The 18815-nt window shown below is 42.3% G+C and overlaps 1 protein-coding gene across 2 annotated transcripts; it reads right to left on the bottom strand.

Moving 5' to 3' along the window:
• Nucleotides 1–1040: 1040 nt before the first annotated feature.
• Nucleotides 1041–16686, bottom strand: vps41 (VPS41 subunit of HOPS complex). Of its 2 annotated transcripts, XM_021562937.3 has the most exons (28): nt 16462–16686; nt 16099–16137; nt 14281–14388; nt 12724–12801; nt 12554–12628; nt 11120–11182; nt 10920–10985; nt 8060–8179; nt 7620–7833; nt 7411–7508; nt 7170–7299; nt 6923–7038; nt 6665–6721; nt 6304–6365; nt 6081–6162; nt 5508–5600; nt 5240–5367; nt 4959–5103; nt 4605–4646; nt 4357–4407; nt 4079–4216; nt 3880–3934; nt 3586–3726; nt 2582–2718; nt 2380–2479; nt 2253–2297; nt 1476–1555; nt 1041–1369 (listed from the first exon to the last, which is right to left on the bottom strand). In XM_021562937.3, the coding sequence occupies exons 1-28, from the start codon at nt 16480–16482 to the stop codon at nt 1289–1291; spliced, it is 2565 nt and encodes an 854-aa protein (XP_021418612.3). In that variant the 5' UTR covers nt 16483–16686; the 3' UTR covers nt 1041–1288. The 2 variants fall into 2 exon arrangements, with proteins under 2 accessions (XP_021418612.3, XP_090055210.1); XM_090199084.1 differs by lacking the exon at nt 7411–7508 and having other exon boundaries at nt 16462–16669.
• Between the last annotated feature and the right edge of the window lie 2129 nt (nt 16687–18815).

Here is an 18815-nt window from a genome sequence, read left to right as displayed (position 1 = left end):
ATATATACACAAATAGATAATCATTATTTATAAACTTGTCAACATCTTGACTATATTTTCTATTCATTTTTTCATTTTTTTCCTATTCATCCTAACTCATTTCATGTATGTTTTCATGGAAAACAAGGACATTTCTAAGTGACCTCAATCTTTTGTCTGGGACTTCCAATATCATTGGCTAATCCCTGGGGCCCCTGTTGGAGTCATGTCCAACTGGTCATCAAGAGGTATCAGCCAATCTTGAAGAAGATAGCCGTCACAGACGCTATAATGGTGGAAGCCCTCAATGGTGCTGCCCATGCTAACACCGCCTTCTGGCTACTAGAGGCCTCTATCCTTCTCTATGATCCTGAGGACCTTTAGGCAAATTTGTTGAGCATGAGAAAAGACACCTACAAAGTTTCAATTGTCTAAGGGTGACAGATATGAAGGTTTAAGTGAGACTGCTTATAACACTGCCACCTATAGGCCAATCGGTGCCATTCTTTTTGACCAAGTTACTCATGGCCTTTCTGTGCCAAATTAGAAAAAAACATGTCAATCTATGCTTGAGTAATTTGACCAATCTTTTTTTTATAATTATGCGGTTGAATTGGCTACAATGGGAAGTCATAGTCGCAAACCAGTTTGCTTCACTGTGAACTCCTAATAAATCAAAAATGTCCTGCGGTCTTAAAGTGACATTCATTAATTAGCAGAAATATGGGATGGGTACCATTCAGTTCGACTTTGGTATGGTCAGTTGGTTTAGGCTGCTCCTGCCAGCCTCTGTTTCGGTCAGGGGTAGCCAGTCTCTGAATGGAAGGTTTGAAGAGGCTGACAGCTTTTATCCAAAGCAACTTACAGTCATGCATGCATACATTTTAACGATTGCCGCAATGGGAATCGAACCAACAACCTGTGGTGTTGCAAGTGCCATGCTTTACCGACTGAGCCACAAATGTGTTGTCACTGAAGACCAAAAGTAATGTTTTCCTTGTAGGACCAAATATATTCTTCAATGAGCTACAGTTAAAATCATAGATCACTTTTAGCACACATTGAGATTTCAATAGCCTTTTATTTGGAATTTGGATTCCAAAGCAAATTGCAAGAAGTGTATCAAGAGGTCATAGTGCAACATTTATTATTTTATTTTGGTAACAGTTAATATAATGATATATTATGCATTGATTCAGAAGATCACACCGTAGCAAAGGAGAAAGATCAAATCTATCAACCCAGAGACTGCCATTCATCCCAACTGGTGAAAGACGAAGCGATGGCATGATAAGGTGGGCATTTCCTGTCACTTTTTCATCTCCAGTATCCCACTTCCTGGTCCTCTCCGCTTTGCACTGCAGATGTTGCAAAACTGGACTCCAGGAATCTGAAAGTGAAAAGCAAAAGCCATATTAGTCCCTAGTCTGCTGCTCTTATCTGAAAGTCCATATGGAGCTAGAAAGAGAAGGGGAGATGATGGAGTAGATACTTACTGTTCCAAGAGAAGGTAAACACTCCTTGTGGAACATGTGTCTGCAGTGGAAGACAGCCACACTGAAGTTCTGAGCCATATCTACAGCAAAAGGAGCAAATGCATTAATGGAAGTATAAGAATATTTTGAAGATTAATACACAACGCAGAGGATGAGAGGACTAAAAACTAGAGTACTAATGGTCAATAGCGAATTGTAAATAGGAGTTGGGTTTCAGTTCAACATCTGTTTGGGATCTGTGGAACGTCACTCCTGAACTCAGAGCGGCATGTGCCACGTTGTCATTGGTCTGTACATTAAGTCGGGGGCAGGATGCTTGTTATTTGGCCATTGGCCAAGTTGTACTACAAGTACTTCTGATTGGCAACCCCAGGCTAGGGTGGGGGGTTATAAATGGCATCCTGTTCCTTTGTTCGGTGGGGAAAAGCTGAGGACAGTGGAGACTGACATCTGATCATCTACCTCCCAGCATAACATCTTGATTTGTCCTCTCTGAATAAACCTTTTCTCCCCCTGATTTGCTTTGGAGTTTGTGCAATTTATGTTATTTCTTCAATAACAAACAGATGTCTGAGACTAATTCAGCATTAAATAATCTAGTTCCACCCAGCAAGCCTCATCAGATGAGTTTATTAGCTAGAGCCATTACTGAATAGAGGTGTGTTGAACAGCTTAAAATATAATGATGGTAAGAAGCGTCCCAATTATGATACTGTAGTGTAGACACTGTATAACAATATAAAACATAATACTGTATAATGTTAAAGGTAACCCCACCTGATGGTAATATTGACGTGTGACAGGATTCACAGATGCTCCCTTCTGAAAAAGTCAACAATAACAAGGTTTAAGTCAATCTTAAGCAGTAAACATTAACACATATTCAATCTGACCATCTACCCACCATCCACTCGGACTCCTCTCATCTGAGTCCTATGCATCTTTTGGAGCAGGGAGAGGGAGTCAGCCACTAAGATTTTCTTACAGCCCTCCCGCAGCAAGATCTGAGATACAGAGAAACAAATAAGAGAAGAGGTGAGGCTGGACTGTTCATCTGTTGTTACGGTGATATTCTAGGTGCAATATGTGATGGCTGATATTCTGACCTGCAGGTTGTAGTCATGTAGGATCTTGACTAGAGAATCTCGGAGGTTAGGAATCTCCATTCCCTCCTTTATGCGGTGGATGAGCAAGATGGGATCCACATGTGTCCCAATGTTATTAAGGAGACCAGTAATGAAGGCTTGAGAAAGAGGATACAAAGAGGAACTTAAAATGACAGTGATGGAAACACTATGTTGTAGACCTGCTTATTTAAACAAATCCAAGTCTAATTGTATTAGTCACATGCGCCGAATACAACAGGTGTAGTAGACCTTACAGTGAAATGCTTACTTAACAGCCCCTAACCAACAATGCAGTTAAAAAAAATAAGGGTAAAAAAAATAAAAGTAACAAGTAATTAAAGAGCAGCAGTAAAATAACAATAGCGAGACTATATACAGGGGGTACCGGTACAGAGTCAATGTGTGGGGGCACCAGTTAGTTGAGGTAATATGTACATGTAGGTAGAGTTATTAAAGTGACTATGCATAGATTATAACAACAGAGAGAAGCAGTGGTGTAAAAGAGGGGGAGAGACAATGCAAATAGTCTGGGTAGCCATTTGATTAGGTGTTCAGGAGTCTTATGGCTTGGGGGTAGAAGCAGTTTAGAAGCCTCTTGGACCTAGACTTGGCACTCCGGTACCGCTTGCCGTGCGGTAGCAGACAGAACAGTCTATGACTAGGGTGGCTGGAGTCTTTGCCAAATTTTTGGGCATGGTAGAGGTCCTGGGTGGCAGGAAGCTTGACCCAGTGATGTACTGGGTCATTCGCACCATCCTCTGTAGTGCCTTGCGGTCGGAGGCCGAGCAGTTGCCATACCAGGCAGTGATGCAACGGGATGCTCTCGATGGTGCAGCTGTAGAACCTTTTGAGGATCTGAGGATCCATGCCAAATCTTTTCAGTCTCCTGAGGGGGAATAGGTTTTGTTGTGCCCTCTTCACGACTGTCTTGGTGTGCTTGGACCACGTTAGTTTGAAAGTGCTTGTGTGTTCATGTGACTTACGTGGCTTATCAATAGAATAGGAGATGAGATCCTCCCACAGCTCAACATCATCCTGCTCCTTAGCAAACTCTATGGCCTTGTCCACATCCTCCAGTTCCTCCATGATCATCTGAAGGGCCCGTCTACAGTTCCCCATCCTGCCTATGAGGGGCAAGTAACAGTGGGTCAGTTTCCTCAGACCAAATGCAGTCAATTACCTGACTGGCTGGTGGTTTAGTTCAGCTTGCTTGCCCCCCCATTTATAAATGGCTTATTCATGAGCGTTACGAACATAAACTGTACGGGGACACTTACTGAGCAGGAAGACAGTCTCCTCCACAAAGTTTCTCTCCTGACAAATCTCCAGAGCCTGAAGGATTGTACACGTAAGATGATTCATCATGGTTCTAATATATCTGACATACTTGATAAGATCATATGAATGTCAACTCAAAGAAATGTACTTCATGGACATTTGTATTTGAGCGGGCAGTGTGAAAGTGTCTCTAAGTACCTTTTCTAGTGGGCAGTGGATGCTGTCCCTGAGGAATGGCAGCAGGTTGGGCCGATCATACTCAGCATACAGGCCAATTTGTCTCTCATGGTACCGCTGACCCTTGTGGTGGTCCCTCTTGAACAGTTTGTGTAAGTACTGAGGGAAGGGGAGGGGGGGGGGGGGGGGGGGGGCTGCATTATTAAAGTCATACCATTTTCAAATCAAGATTATCACAGGAAACGAGAAACTTTAAAATCACGAAAATAACTCGACTAGTGAAAAAAAGTGTGGCTCACAATGTGTAGCAGCTCAGGTCTGTCCCGGAGTTCCTCCACTACTCTTTCGGTCTGTAGCACATCGAAGACAGAAACGTGGTTAGCAGTTTTTTTATATATATATATATTTATATATATATATTTTTTTTTATATATATATATATATATATATATATATATATATATATATATATATATATATATATATATATATATATATATATAAATAATAATTCTATGAAAGATCAAGGGTAGCAAGGTATACATACCGATATTTTGTCTTCATTATCCAGGAGCATGTCGACAGCTTTCTGACAACACAAATAAACCCATTCTTCAGACAGGGATAAACACAAAGTGACTTATGACCTTTGTTGTCTTCCAATCCAAATGCATTAAGAGGTGTGCGAGGCACGATGACTCAAGGCAAAGGTTTTCCATGACTTTTGCACAGCTTAAAGCACTCCAAAGACAGACTTAAAAAATAAAAAAAAAAGGCAAGATGATATTACTATTCAAGTAAGGACAAGTATACACAACACAGCAATACAGGTGCAAGGTCCTATGATACAGCAAGGAGTTGACTTTTTCAAAAGATTATGCATGATGTTCCGGCTACCCACCTCTTTATCAAAGTCCATGAGGAGCACAATCTTGTCTTCTATGGAGGAGAAGAGGTTGTGTTTGTGGATCAGCTGGTAAACATCTTTATGCCTCAGTCTCAAGTAGATCTCCAGGGCTCGGTCATACCGCTGGTCATATGTATACCTGCATGGACATTACAAAGGCGCAGCTTAGTGGCACTTCAAACGCTCTCAATTTATTTAAACGGGAAATGGACATTGCAACAATCGAGAGGTTGTGATGTCAATCCAAATTGTGAAACCAGCGGAGAGTCACTCACAGTTCAGCCAGTGTGGTGAGCAGGGTGCTGTTCGTGGGGTCCTTCTTGAGGTGGTCGGCGACTGCCTGAACAACGGTCATGTTATTGTAGAGCTCTCCTGGCCACTCGCGGATCAACGTGGCAAAGCCCTTGGAGAGAGAGAGAGGTTGCAGAGAGAGGCTGTGTAAATGAGTTCATATTTGCTGCAACTATATTCGGTTCTTCTTGAGTACTTGATATAATACTACAACACGGCAGTAAGAATAACATCAGGAACAGGCAGACATACCTCATAGTCCGTCTTTAGAAACTCATTTAAGATCATCTCATATATGGCAGGTCTGAGACGCAGGTCCCCTCTGGGCAAGTATTGGCTGATGGCCTGGAGAGGCAGAGACCGGAGGAGAGGCGGGGAGGACAAAAGGAGACGAGAGAGAGTTATACGAGTATATATGGGGAGGAGAAAATGATAAAGAGATACTTACAACAACAGTTAATACTGAGGGCAACACAGAGTATTGTTACTTCTAAAAAAGTACTTAGTCTTTAATGCCATGATTTATCACTTTTTAGGGCCGGGATGACACCTGTGTCGCAATATTTCTTCCATGGCAAAAATGAAAACACGAAGCAGACCAAACTCTTTGGTTCTTTAAAACCTGCTGTATGTAAAATATTGTGTGCTCTAGCTTGGAAAATAAATACATGTGACTGGATGACAACATAATGATGTTTGTGTCCAACATTAGGGGTGTTTTCCTAAAGTTAAATCTGCTTTGGGTTTGATTTCCTTGCCACGATACTAGGGAGTATCACGAATACGGGTATTGTCCTGGACCTATCACAAGGTGGACTGACTCACCTTCAACTGCCCAATGGTTTTAAACCTGTACACCTCATTCTCCCAGAGTTCCATGTTTTTCCCCAGCACCTTCTGACACTTCCTGGATTGAAGCGAACGAGAGAGAGAACAAGAGAGAGAGAGAGAGAGAGAACGAGAGAGAGAGAACAATCACTTAATCTACTCCTTGTACTGGTATTTTGCAGAAGAAACACAACTGAAAGAACTAAAAGGCTGGTAGTACCTGGCAGCGGTGTCGTAGTCACCCTTCTCCACCAGGTGATTTATGTAGGCCATCCCAATTTTCTGATTAGAACAGAAGAGAAAGTCCATTAGGGAAAAAAACATGAGTAATGGACTGTGTCTTCTGCAACTTCATCAAGTGTTGCATCTTCTGTAGTTTCATCTTGTGTGTATCATGTGATTTCAACCAACTGAAAAGACAAAGGTTACTTTACTAACCTTTGCGTCGTTAATTTGCTAAAGCGGGTTGACTTATAGTGGGATCCGGTAAAATACATGTGTAGGTAAAATAGGAGCAAGAATAGAGAGTGAATAGCACTATTCAAGGTACGAATAAAACATGACCAATGCCTATACAGTACCTGGACTTCATGGCGTTTAACATTCTTGAAGCTGATCTCAGCAGCCATCAGAGCTTCCTGTATAATGCATTATTACCTGTTATAAGCACGCATATCTTCTAATGACTTATAAGGTTTATAATATGTATCTCAATGCAACACATTTCCTGAAAATCTGCTCTCAACTGATCACATGAGAAGATACTGTACAACGAAGCAAAAATATTGAAATCCTCATACCAAGTCTGCTTGATATCCTTGATCCTTAAAAACACTGACCTCATACTTCTTCTTGTCCAGCAGCCAGTCAATGTGGTCATCCTGGTCTCTCTCTTTGGCCACCACAATGTCTTTAGGGCTGATGATGTAGAAAAGGGATTCTCCCTCAGAATGTTCTGTTGACAACGAGGGTACAGGACAGAGCATGTGATCTATCCTGCAGAGTAGGTTAAAGTAGCTAGAATGTGGAAATGCAGACTGTCTCTCGGAGTAGTGCATGCCGGGGGGAGGTTTCTGACTGACTCACCCAGCCGGTAGTCTCGACACTCGTTCTCCTGGAAGTTGCGGACGGTCAGGGCGTCTGATGAGAGCTCCTCAAAGCCCTCTGGGAGAGGCTGGATGATGTCCAGACGAGGCCGCGCTCTAAACTCCTCCTCCTGATCAAATACACACACACACACGTAAACATGTCGACCAGATCAACATTTAAATATCATGTCTGTGACCACTTAAGCCATTCCATCACACAGTATCTAACCAAACAGTACCACGTGGTCAGAGTTTTCCTTCACAAAGTACAGGTTGACCAGCTGGTCTGCTAGAGGCGCCAGGCCACTGATGAAGAACTCGGTTTCAAACGCAGACACTGCAAGAGAGAAGCCCAAACGACTCCACATCACCTCCACATCCTGTTGCAGTAAAGCCCCACAAAACATGACGTTACATTAATACTGTGACTAGCATGCCCCGCCCTCACCAATTTCCACATAACGGCTAGGAAGGTCTCTCATCTCCGCGTGGTCCCTCTCCTTCACGGCACAGATCTTAACGGAGGAGCCCCAGCCGATGATGAGGGTGGAGTTGTCTTTCCAGCACAGACTGCATGGGTACATATCCGGCCGCAGGCTGACGTTATCCCGTGAGACGTTGGTGATTCGTTGTTTGGTGCTGATGTCATAGATTTTCACCCCCTGAAAGAGACCAAGACAAAAAAACAGAGTATATTCAGTCTTTGCATGTCTAAGGCACTTCGCATTTCATGTTTCTGACAGACATGTCAAGGTGTCTATTGAAAGATGACACGCTGTATGATGCAAAAAAAAAATAATAAAAAAATCATTCCAAACAGACACAATAAAAAGTCCACCATGTTTCTTGTAAAGCCCATGCATCTGAAGCTTTGACTGCTGTCCTTACCACATTGTTGGCCCAGGCGATGAGATTGGCCCTCCACTGGACGTTATTGATGGTGCCCTCCCCTTCGTGCAGAGTGGACGTCTTCCAACGGTTCAGCCAGTTCCTCTCATACAGAAGAAGCTTGGGAGAGCAACATAAAAAAAATAACATTTCGCATCAGGACCACGTGCCATTAATATCCAACTTACCACCATGGATTCAAGACAGGCACACGCGACCCGTGTCCTTAGAGCAGTGGTTTGAGGTTCTTGTATTTCCACCAACAGAGGGCAGTAGAGCACAGGGACAGGAGGACAGTCTGTTGTGTCAGTGGGTCTCCCAGAGTGGGAGGATTGTATTCAACTTGAGCTTTATCGTAAATATTAAGTAAAACAGACATTGTCTTTCAACGCCATCTTTACCTGATTCAACTAACTGATCAATGTTTATGTATGACATGATGTGAATAAATAACTGGAAGGGTAAACTAAAGATGGCATGAAAGATTGTGGTACAAGACTGACAAAATCAATTCTCGACAACTTCATTATTTCCGTAGGTTTGACGGCCTACGCGGTATTTCTCTGAATCACTGATTCTCGTCAATGGCTTTGAGACATAACGATGGCTGTAGTCCCTCTTTTCAGTCGGCTGTAGCTTCACCTCAGAGAAGGCCATATACATAAAAAGCATCTCTCAGTGTCACAGTCATACAGATGGATGTACAATAGCCTTTAGTTATTATGAACAGGGGGGGGGGGGGGTTGCGGCGAGAGGGAGACAGCCCCGGCCTTTAATTCAACAGTCTGGAAATGTTAACAGTTCTCTCCACAAAGAGAGGATATGACACTGGAAGAACTGTGGAGACAGAATTGAATTGCCTTTGACAGGATGTGGCTCCATTTGAGGCTTATTGATTTTCCTCACAGGGTGCTTTATGGAGGGTCTTGAGCACACGGAGAGAGAAGAAATCAGTACCAATTGTGAGAAAATGGAAAAATAACACTAACAATGAGCGTTTCATAAGCCGAGCAGCTTAAACACTTTTACCTTCTCCAGTGTTGTAGGTATTGTCATGACGTTGGCCTGGGGGTGTAGGTTTATGACAGTCATAAATACCTCTTCCCCCCTTTTTCCTCTCTCTACCCTACTGAAGTTACATTTGCAAAACACTCGGTTAACATAGAGGTTCTGGGAACATCAGAGGTTGGGGGGAAATTACCTATATTCTGGTAATCTGACCAATGGAACATATGCAGTGGTACTTAATGAATATGATGTCAGTTTGGTTGTCATCTGAGACATTCTCATCAATGATAAGATGACAAACTCTACAGTGGAAAGTCTACACATCAGAGTTATCAGATTCACATGGAATTGTTGTTCAATTTAAATGTTTGAATATGAAATTATTCGTGATGGGATGAAATGTGATTTAAGCTTCTAAAATTTGAGATTTGGGTTTTCATAAGATAGGGCTCTGCTCAATCAGTGGCCCGCCCCTGTGAAGGGACATGGGCTATAAAACTTTTCAAACACGCCCTCCTCTCCCTTCCTATATAAGCCCTTGACGACAATGTAACCTCCTGTTCCGAGGATGTAGGACGACGGTCCGATGTCGGAATGGTTCAGATAATAACTACAGAATGAAGCCAACATCAGCGTGAGCTTTGGTTGCGAATGGTATGAACTTTGAACTCTTATTCACTACAGAAGTGATACCACCTAGCCGTTGAGTTAGCAACAGCAGATGCAAACGAGGGTTAGGAAGAAACAGACAGAGTATCCCGTCTATCACACAACGACGTTACTACAACGTATCCAATTAACCACCAGAGACATTCTTCAAAGGACTCTGTTGGGCAACACGGCCTTCCATCTACCACCAACCTGTGTAATTCTGTGTGATTAGTTAGGTATTTAGTAAAGAAATAATTAAACCCAATTTTTTATTGCTGGTTCAACTTGTTAGCCAGGGTTCGTGCAGATAACCAAGAATGTACAACTTTCAGATGAGACTGAATTAAGATGACGATTAATATTGACTGCTATTGATGCAAAATATTACTAGGTCTTTAAGAGGTTATTCGGAAGATAACAGCTCTATAAATATTATTTTGTGGTGCCCCGACTCTCTAGTTAATTACATTTACATGATTAGCTCAATCAGGTAATATTGATGACGGAGAAATTATTTTATAGAATAGCATGTCATATCACTTAATCCAGCAAAGCCAAAGACAGGACAGTATGTATATAACTTTTTTCTCCAGTGTTGTTGGGGGGGATTGTCCCGTACTGTACAGATTTTTTTGTCTGTTGTGTCATTTGCACTAAGTGGTGTTGCGGCAGACTGCAGTCTTTGGCAATGGAAAGGGAACATTAGTACCTAACATAAAGTGTTTTCTGAATCTGAGACACATTTATGGGTATGTTAGAGAAGAGACTGCTGTGTCAGCCTACCCGGGACCCTAAGACTATGGGTCCTCCTGATAATGACATCTATTTGGTGTGCTTGTGAAGCACTGCCTTTCAAACACTGTTGAGCGAGCAGCACTTTGTGAAAATGGGCCGCTTGCCCCGGAGTGCACTCCAGACGAGAGACAGGGGAAAGTAGGAGGCTTTCACACCAGTCAACAAAGGCCTGTGTGTGCACAGCCATCAACCAAGCACAGGGGGGGGGGGTCAAGTGAATCTGTTTCACAAGAACAATTTTTGAAAAACAAAGGCTAATTTATGCTGAATATTTGTTAACTAAAACATGAATATAGAGTTCTGTCCACATTAGCTAATACGCAACAGTTTTCAACTACACTCCTGCTAACACTGTTGAGATGGGTTGTATACTGTACCCACATTGAAAAATCCCTTTCAATCTCACCTTGTTGCCTCCAGTGACAAATTGTTTGTAGTTTGAACTGCTGAACCGAGGGTGTAACGCCACCACCTGGAGAATATGGGAATTAGATCCATTTAGAACGCATACAAGTTATGGTGTGGGCTATTATTATACCACCCGGTACATATGCTCTCAACTTGTCATAAAAGTATGAAGTCAAAAGAATATTGAAATCTGCTTACTTTGACAGGACAGTCAAAGTTCTCATGGAAGCCTTCCCTTGTGTAGAGTCCAAACACTTGAACCTGCAATAAAGACATGATAGAATGACAAGAAAGGATGACAAGAAATGTTTTTCCAACTTGTTCCTCCAACCTAGTTACAGGGTTCATTGAATAGACCAGGGCCTTTGGCAAAATACATCTCTGTCCCTAATTAATGTCTGTCTGCAGCTGTCTGGGAGCAGTCTGAGAGTTACAGAGTCACTGTTGTGTATGAAGGGGGAGTTCTGGACAGTAAGACTTTGATTGGATCACTGATAGCCATCTGCCGGGTCACCAATTAGTGGACAGGTTGATTCACTGAACCCTCCGGTGCTTTGATACCAGGTTTTTACCACAGCCGCAGTTAGCGTAGCTACAGCAATATCTAATGCAACAATTATACTGTACCACAGCTCGACTGTCCACGAGTCAAAAAAAGGCAAACATAAACAACATCACGGCCTTTGCACTCTCCATCTTGAATCGCATAGATGATTCTGGATTATCTGAAAGGATTGACATGGATTAACGGCAAACTGAATTGGTCGAGGATGAACAACTGCGGTGGCGGCAATTTTAATTGTCGGCGCCACTTTCGGTGTCGACAAGATCTTGTTTTGCTGCTGGAGTGCGTGTGAGGGGGCGATATCAGAGAGCACATCTGGACTGCAGGATCCATGAAGGATGGTAATAATGATCAGGAGAGGAGAGATAACAACAAGGCAGAGAACACTGACAGGGTATCCATAGAGATCTGATGACTGACAGGCAGATGGATGGGAGAGTCGTTCCCCTCACAACACGAGCACGAACATGTGCTTGTTCAGAATCCCTAGAAATGTGTAGATTTATGAAAGTAAACAGGTATGAGGAAGACATAGCTTCTGGTTTGTAAATCCTCTTTGAGAAATTGGGCACAGATATCTAAATGACTTTTCTCCAGGTAACAGGTTCTATTAAATCCTAAATATGAATGATATGAGTTCATTAAATTGTATAATTGCATGGGATATGTGGAAAGTGATGTTGAATGTCAGAATGTGTCATGCATACCACCTAATGACGGTGCAGAAATCTAGGATGCATCCCAAATGGCATCCTATTCCCTATATCAGCGGTAGGCAATGCTTTTCCTGGAGTGCCACAGGATCTTGTTCCAACTAGGCACCACACCTGACCATCTGAGCTAATTGATCAGTTCAGTGATTGCCTAAATTCAACACACCTGATCTTCCAGATCGGGAAAAATCACAAACACGAAGTGCTTGCGGCACTCCAGGATCAGGGTTGCCTACCCCTGTCTTACATAGTGCACTACTTTTGACCAGAGCCCTGCGGGCTATATAGGAATAGGGTGCCATTTAGGACGCAGCCCTCCTTTATGGCCACCAGTTCTGAGCAGAGAGCTCTCACCTTGCCGTCCTCAGAGCAGATCCCAACATGCTCTCCGCTCTCATCTAGGCTGATCTGGTTGATCCTCACTGGACTCTGAGGAGAGACCACAACAACATTGACACTAAATGACTGGGAAAGTTCTGAGGCAGAGAGCAAGTGACTCTTTTGGGATTGTGTGGAGTACTTACAATTTCAAACTTCTGAGTCACATTGCCTTGGATGTCCAGAAGGAAAACTTTCCCAAAGTGAGTGCCCAGCGCAAGGAACTGAAATGGAATGAACCTGAGATTAATCTTTAAGACACCTGGGAACAATCCAAGATTTTAGCAAAAATGTTATACTGACGAAAGCTGTGGCAAGAGGATTAAAAATGCACCCTGTCTAGCGTAGCTGAGGGAGGCGGGTAGAGTGGGGTGGAATCCGTTTGCTCTGGGGCAAAAACTGTGAAATTACAGGGGGAGGGAAAACCCTATTTATTAAAGCAGACAGTGTGAAATGGTATTTTTGTCTCTCAAATTAAAAGGGTTAAACATAATAAATGCACTGTACATCTGGCTTCTCCTCGCGTCGCCAACAACCCAACCACCGCCTCTCCTGCCCACCGTAAAGCTATTATTTTCTACAGAGCAGAAACTGGTTCCCCATGTTTCCTGCTTCTGCCACGTATGAGAGTATGTGTGTGAGAGTGTGTTTTGAGTATGTGTGTGAGAGTGTGTTTGAGTATGTGTGTGAGAGTGTGTTTGAGTATGTGTGTGAGAGAGAGTGTGTGTGTGTGTAGGTCCGCTGGGACAAGAAATTATAAAAACTGGGTACCTTTTTGGCATTAGATTAAGTGTGCGCTTTTCCACCCAGGCCCAGCTTCAGACCCTCCCCCTAATCCCTCCCTCCCTCCCCAGGCCTGCGTGTGCAGTGAGCCCACCATGCTTCAGTGCAGTCTGTAATGAAATGCTTATATTTACAGGCACAGCTGAGCATGTCAGACAGAGCCCCTGCAATCTCCCCAAATAAAATAACCAAAAATAAATAAATAAAGGGGTCAACCTTGCGAGGCGGAGTGACTTTTAAAAGGATTTATCAGAACGGAATTGTTCAAATTAAATCCCAATTCAGGCACTTAAAATATGAGGCAACATCAGGCAATGCGGGGTGTTGGTGGTTTTGAAGGTGCTGGGGGTTGTCTGAGTCGGGGGTCTGTGTGACAGTGCAGGTACTGTAGCCGGCAAGAGGTACACAAGCACAAAAACACTGGTAAGAAAGAGAGTCAGATCAAATCTGGCATTTCAGCACAGCAATGTCTCGTCTCTCACTCTGACACACTTGCTTTTTTTTGTAGGATGAAAGAGGGAGAAAAAGGGGAAGAAAATCCTCAAAGTAAAAATAAATAAATGAAAATCAATAGTGGCTAATAAAACATCAGGTGAGCAGACAGAACCAGGTATGACTCGTCCTCTGTCCAGGCGTGCATGAGTGCACTCGGTGCCATGACGATTAGCCATCCAGCTCAGAGTGGCCCACTGAAAAATATCAACATTCAAAAAGAGAAGAGGGGAGCGAAAAGATGGATGAAATGGAACAAGGGAAAATGACAATGGCTGGTGGCCGCTAATGTGTGGTGGCCTGCCTCTCCATACTTTACAGAGAGAATGCCAATCAATGTTGAATATATATCAAATGTGCACAAACAATTACATTTGAAAATCTATTTTAGTTTAGCCTGAAGAGCCCTGGTTGGTTAGGATCTGTACCTTATCATGGACAGTCATACAGCTGGCAGCATCCTTTTGGAGAATTTCAGTCACCCCATTGGCCAATCGTTCATACTTCAGCTTAGGCTCCTCCACACTGTCCTCCTCCTAGTTTAAATAGGGATTTAGTTGAAACAATACAACATGATTCATCTATAATATACAGATTATTACACTGGCACAGATTCATGCATTTACCTTGCTGACAGGGAATAGGAATTTTGTATGGAATTTATAGAATTTCCATTCCCACTCCCTATCAGCAAGGTAGGGAATTCAATACATCTCATTCAAAATTCACTCCCTTATCAGCAAGGTAAATGATTCTAGATATACACAGTCACACAAATGCAAAGGTCAGTCAACTCTCCACCTGTAACCAGATCATCCAACCTCTCTACTGCCTGCTTCACACACTGTCCCAGGAACTGAAATGGATTACAGCCCTCCCTAGAATCCAGAGAATATGCACTGCTGCCATATTCTCCTGTGTACATTTGCGGTCACAGCCTGAATATTCCCCATAACCCAGTTTATAACCAATGCTGCACAGACTGTGGCCGCCTATATGGTGCATCAACACAAAACAAAGACTGCTTTTATGAGCACTATGGGAGAAGGTGAGGGCTGGCAATGTGTGGAGAGAATGTCATTTCCAAGAACCATCCTTTCCCACTCCACACCACACCATGTCTATTTCCTGTTTATTCCCATTGTGAAATTTCTAATGCATGGGCATTTGTCACGGTTTACAGAGCCATAACACAGAACAACAACAAACTCGTGCCCCATACAGAGACGACATGCACTGTTTTGCAGACTTTTGTTAGTGTGGTAAGTTTCCTTTTCTTTTTTTTTAGGCTGATGAGGCTCTACCACATGAACACATTTTTCAATTAATAAATATTCAGTAGGGCATGCTAAATTAGGAGTCTGACAGAAAATGTATATTTCAACAACCCACGAGGGGAGAAAATTGAGTGAACGGAGCATGGGCCAAGAGACTGGTGGGAGCATGTTACTTGGTTCCTATCTAGTAATCTCTGGCAAAGCCTTAAACACACCGGCTGCCCTCTCACTGCCTTCATCGAGTGTTGTCTGCTGACAACCCAGCGTCAGAGTCAGGCGAATAGCAAACGGGCAAGCTACAACACAATAACTAAATAAACAGGGCCTTGTAACAATTCAAAGGGGACATACAATCATGCAGTCCCAGGTGCTTTTTTGTTTGTTGTTGATGCCTGTCAGTGTTTGTGTGTTAAAGTAGTAGAGTGGATTCTGTTTGTGGACTGGTGATAGGGGGGCAGCAGACTTTTCATTTACTGGTTGAGATTTCCCCCCCCTCCCCTCCCCTTTTGGGGAGTAGGGATGGAATTGTTCAATGTACTGGCTATTCCTGACATTTCATTCTCTGTATCATTTAGAGACAGGCTGCTCGTCACCCTAGCAGTCTGGCATGCTATATTTGATTTAGCGCTTCACAGACACAAAATTAAAGGAGCTGGATGTTATAAAACATATCCAAAAAATCTAAATGTTTGTTGCAACAGTGTATTTCACAACTGCATGCATCTCTGACATAGTCAGACATGGTATATTCTGCTGTTGATCCAGACTTTTTTTTCACAACATGAAAACATCCAGAAAATTGCATGAGAACATTTCTCTAAATCTGCCGGGTTTTTTTTCTGTAAAATAAGAGGTTGTTGTATTATGTTTACAGGTTGGGATAGCATCAATGCAGGCAGCATAGAAGTTTGCTACAGTTACTTCAGCCTAAATTAATGAAATGTCTTATTGTTTGCACACAACACTTACCTCAGACTCATCTGTGGATTCTTCACTTGGTTTCCTGCCCTAAATTACACGTGTTTATTAATGAACAGGGGCAAGCCTTTACAATCTGCTAGAGCAAACTCATTACATACATAATAGAGCAAGAGTACAAGAGTGGCTAGCTAGGAAAATACTGTTAAGTGTTATGTTGTCTTTGTTTACATTGTTTAGCCATGTCCAGGCATTCTCGATTACAATGCATGATTGCACACGAGGTCGCAAATGCAATTAAACCATTTACATTTTTGAATTATTTCCTGGAAAACCGATACATGAAGATAAAGTCGATTGTCGAATTGACTGCAAAACATTGCTGTAATGTCAGACAGACAATATGAGGCTTACCTTCTCCTCTACTTCTGCCATGATGATTGGAAGAGAAAGCAAAACAGCGTTCTATTTGCAACTGTCCATTAGTCAATTTAGATATTGAGCTAATGTTGCTCAAAAGAAAACTGAACGAATTCACCAAATACCAGTGTATTCACAAAGCAGCCCCTTGTTGACAAACGTAACTGTGCCAGTCAAAAGAAAAAATCACATGACAGAAGACAGAAACCAGAAACGTGTGGCATTATGGGTCTCAGAGTTTTTTGTTGCCAAATGGACTGCACCTCCTCCAGTCTTTACTAGCCCAGTAGTTCTCAAACCTCGGCTCAGTGATCCCCAGCCATTCCATGTATTTAACCATTCCAGAGCTAGCACATTTGATCCATCTTGTCAACTAATTGTCAAGCCCTTGACTACTTGAATCAGGTGAGCTAGCTCATGGCTACAACACAACTGTGAAATGTCTGGGGGACTCGAAAAGTGGTTTGAGAACCACTGCATAGCCTACTGCAACCACATATTTGCTGCTGCTATTACTACAACATCTGTATGGCTGCTGCAATTCTTCTTCTTTTTCTTCTTCTTCTTCTTCTACTACTACTACTACTACTAAAAGAAGATGTAGTTCTTCCCCTGAGCAAGGCAGTTAACCCACTGTTCCCCGGCCGCCGAGACGTGGATGTCGATTATGGCAGCCCCCCACCTCTGATTCAGAGGGGTTGGGTTAAATGCGGAACAGACATTTCAGTTGAATGCATTCAGTTGTACAACTGAGTAGGTATCCCCCATTCCTTTAATTCTATAATACTGAAAATTGTCTAATACAAATAGTCATATATAGGGCTTAATTCCCCCAATGTATTAAACTAAAATACTTGTGCTCTGTAATGTCGAATACAGGTATGGGTGTGATATCAAGACTATCAGACTATCATTGGTCTTCCATCTTTCGAGGTGAGGAAGTGAAAACTTTACCTGTGTATGCTGTGGCTGTGGTATGCCTTTTTAACCTCTATATCACTAGGGCCCAACCCCTTAAATCGAGCTGCATCTTGGCAGAGATGGCTTTGCCTCTTACTTCTTCTATTCCACCGCATCACTAGAAGAGGGACCTGCTGGGAAACAATCAACACATTTCTCTCAGATCTGAGTGATTCTGGACAAATCAATACTCCATGCTGGTCTACTGTGAACACGAGAGGCTTTGGCCCTGCAGGTATCAGAGAAGGAACATTTGTTGTCACCTTGCCTTAAAAGCACCTCATAAGTACACATTTCCCTTTTATATTTCTATCCAGTTCTGGACATTTGTAGGCTGGCAAATCTGGGTTCTCCAAGGGTAGGCCTATCAATGTCTGTGTGTTGAGTCTATGTATACTGAACAAAGATATAAACACAACATGTAAAGTGTTGTTCCCATGATTTATGAGCTCAAGGAAAAGATCCCAGAACGTTTCCTTATGCACAAAAAGCTAATTTCTCTTAAATTCTGTGCAGAAATGTGTTTACATCCCTCTTAGTGAGCATTTCTCCTTTGCCAAGATAATCTACAGTAACCACCTGACAGGTGTGGCATATCAAGAAGCTAATTAAACAACATGATCATAACAAAGATGTTTACCATAAAATGTTTACCAAGTGGGACATCCTGTGAAATGTTTTGGTGGTCCACATCAGGGCCTGCTCTAGCATTTTGGGATACCTAAGTGATACCCCCACCAAGCGGGCACATTTTTTGTGTGTCCTCTCTTGACGGCGGAGAGAAAAATTTATGTTTTACACATTTTGCTATGGGGCGGATTTTTTTGCTGCAATTTTATAACAAATTTCATGCAATTCAAATAATTTTACTTATAAAATTACATTTTTTTTCAGTTTTAAAGCAAGCTTTCTGCAGATGACACATTTTGCCAGGTGGTGGAGAGAACATGTTGTCCTTTTATAACATATTTCATGCAATTCTACTTAATTTGCCATGGGGCAGAGATACATTTTTGCAGTTTTAAAGCAAATTTCATGCAATTCTACACATTTTGCCATGACGTATGTCATGTTAATGATATATGAGTGAGAGTAAGGAGGTCAGAGCCCCTGGGCACATGCCCTGCGTGCCCGGTCAGTATTCGGCCATGATTAGTTTAGATAACTGAAAAATCTAAAAATAGTTTTGCTGCCATGTTTCCATTGACCCATTTTTATTAGACAAAAGCAATCGCAAAAAAAACATTTCGATATGTGTAATGGCAATGGCAGATATAGCAGAAATGTTCTAAAGATCGCCAACACTTTTATACATTCGACAGCGGTGGATTTTTCATTTGTTGAGCTTTCTTTATTGCAACAAATGATGATGTAAATGTTTTTTTTCG

Source organism: Oncorhynchus mykiss, chromosome 15 (assembly GCF_057628025.1).
Source record: "Oncorhynchus mykiss isolate SJ-2025 chromosome 15, ASM5762802v1, whole genome shotgun sequence".
NCBI classification, from domain to species: domain Eukaryota; kingdom Metazoa; phylum Chordata; class Actinopteri; order Salmoniformes; family Salmonidae; genus Oncorhynchus; species Oncorhynchus mykiss.
Note: the sequence above shows the minus strand (reverse complement) of the source record. Positions and strands in the feature narration are given on the sequence as shown.

Bases quoted from the DNA above. Each gene is read 5' to 3' on its own strand.
- vps41 (XM_021562937.3), bottom strand. From the start codon at position 16,482: ATGGCAGAAGTAGAGGAGAAG. The intron at 5,104-5,239 runs GTGAGTGACTCT...ATGTCCATGCAG, and splicing joins CTCACCACACTGGCTGAACT to GTATACATATGACCAGCGGT. The intron at 2,298-2,379 runs GTGGGTAGATGG...TGACTTTTTCAG, and splicing joins GAGAGGAGTCCGAGTGGATG to AAGGGAGCATCTGTGAATCC.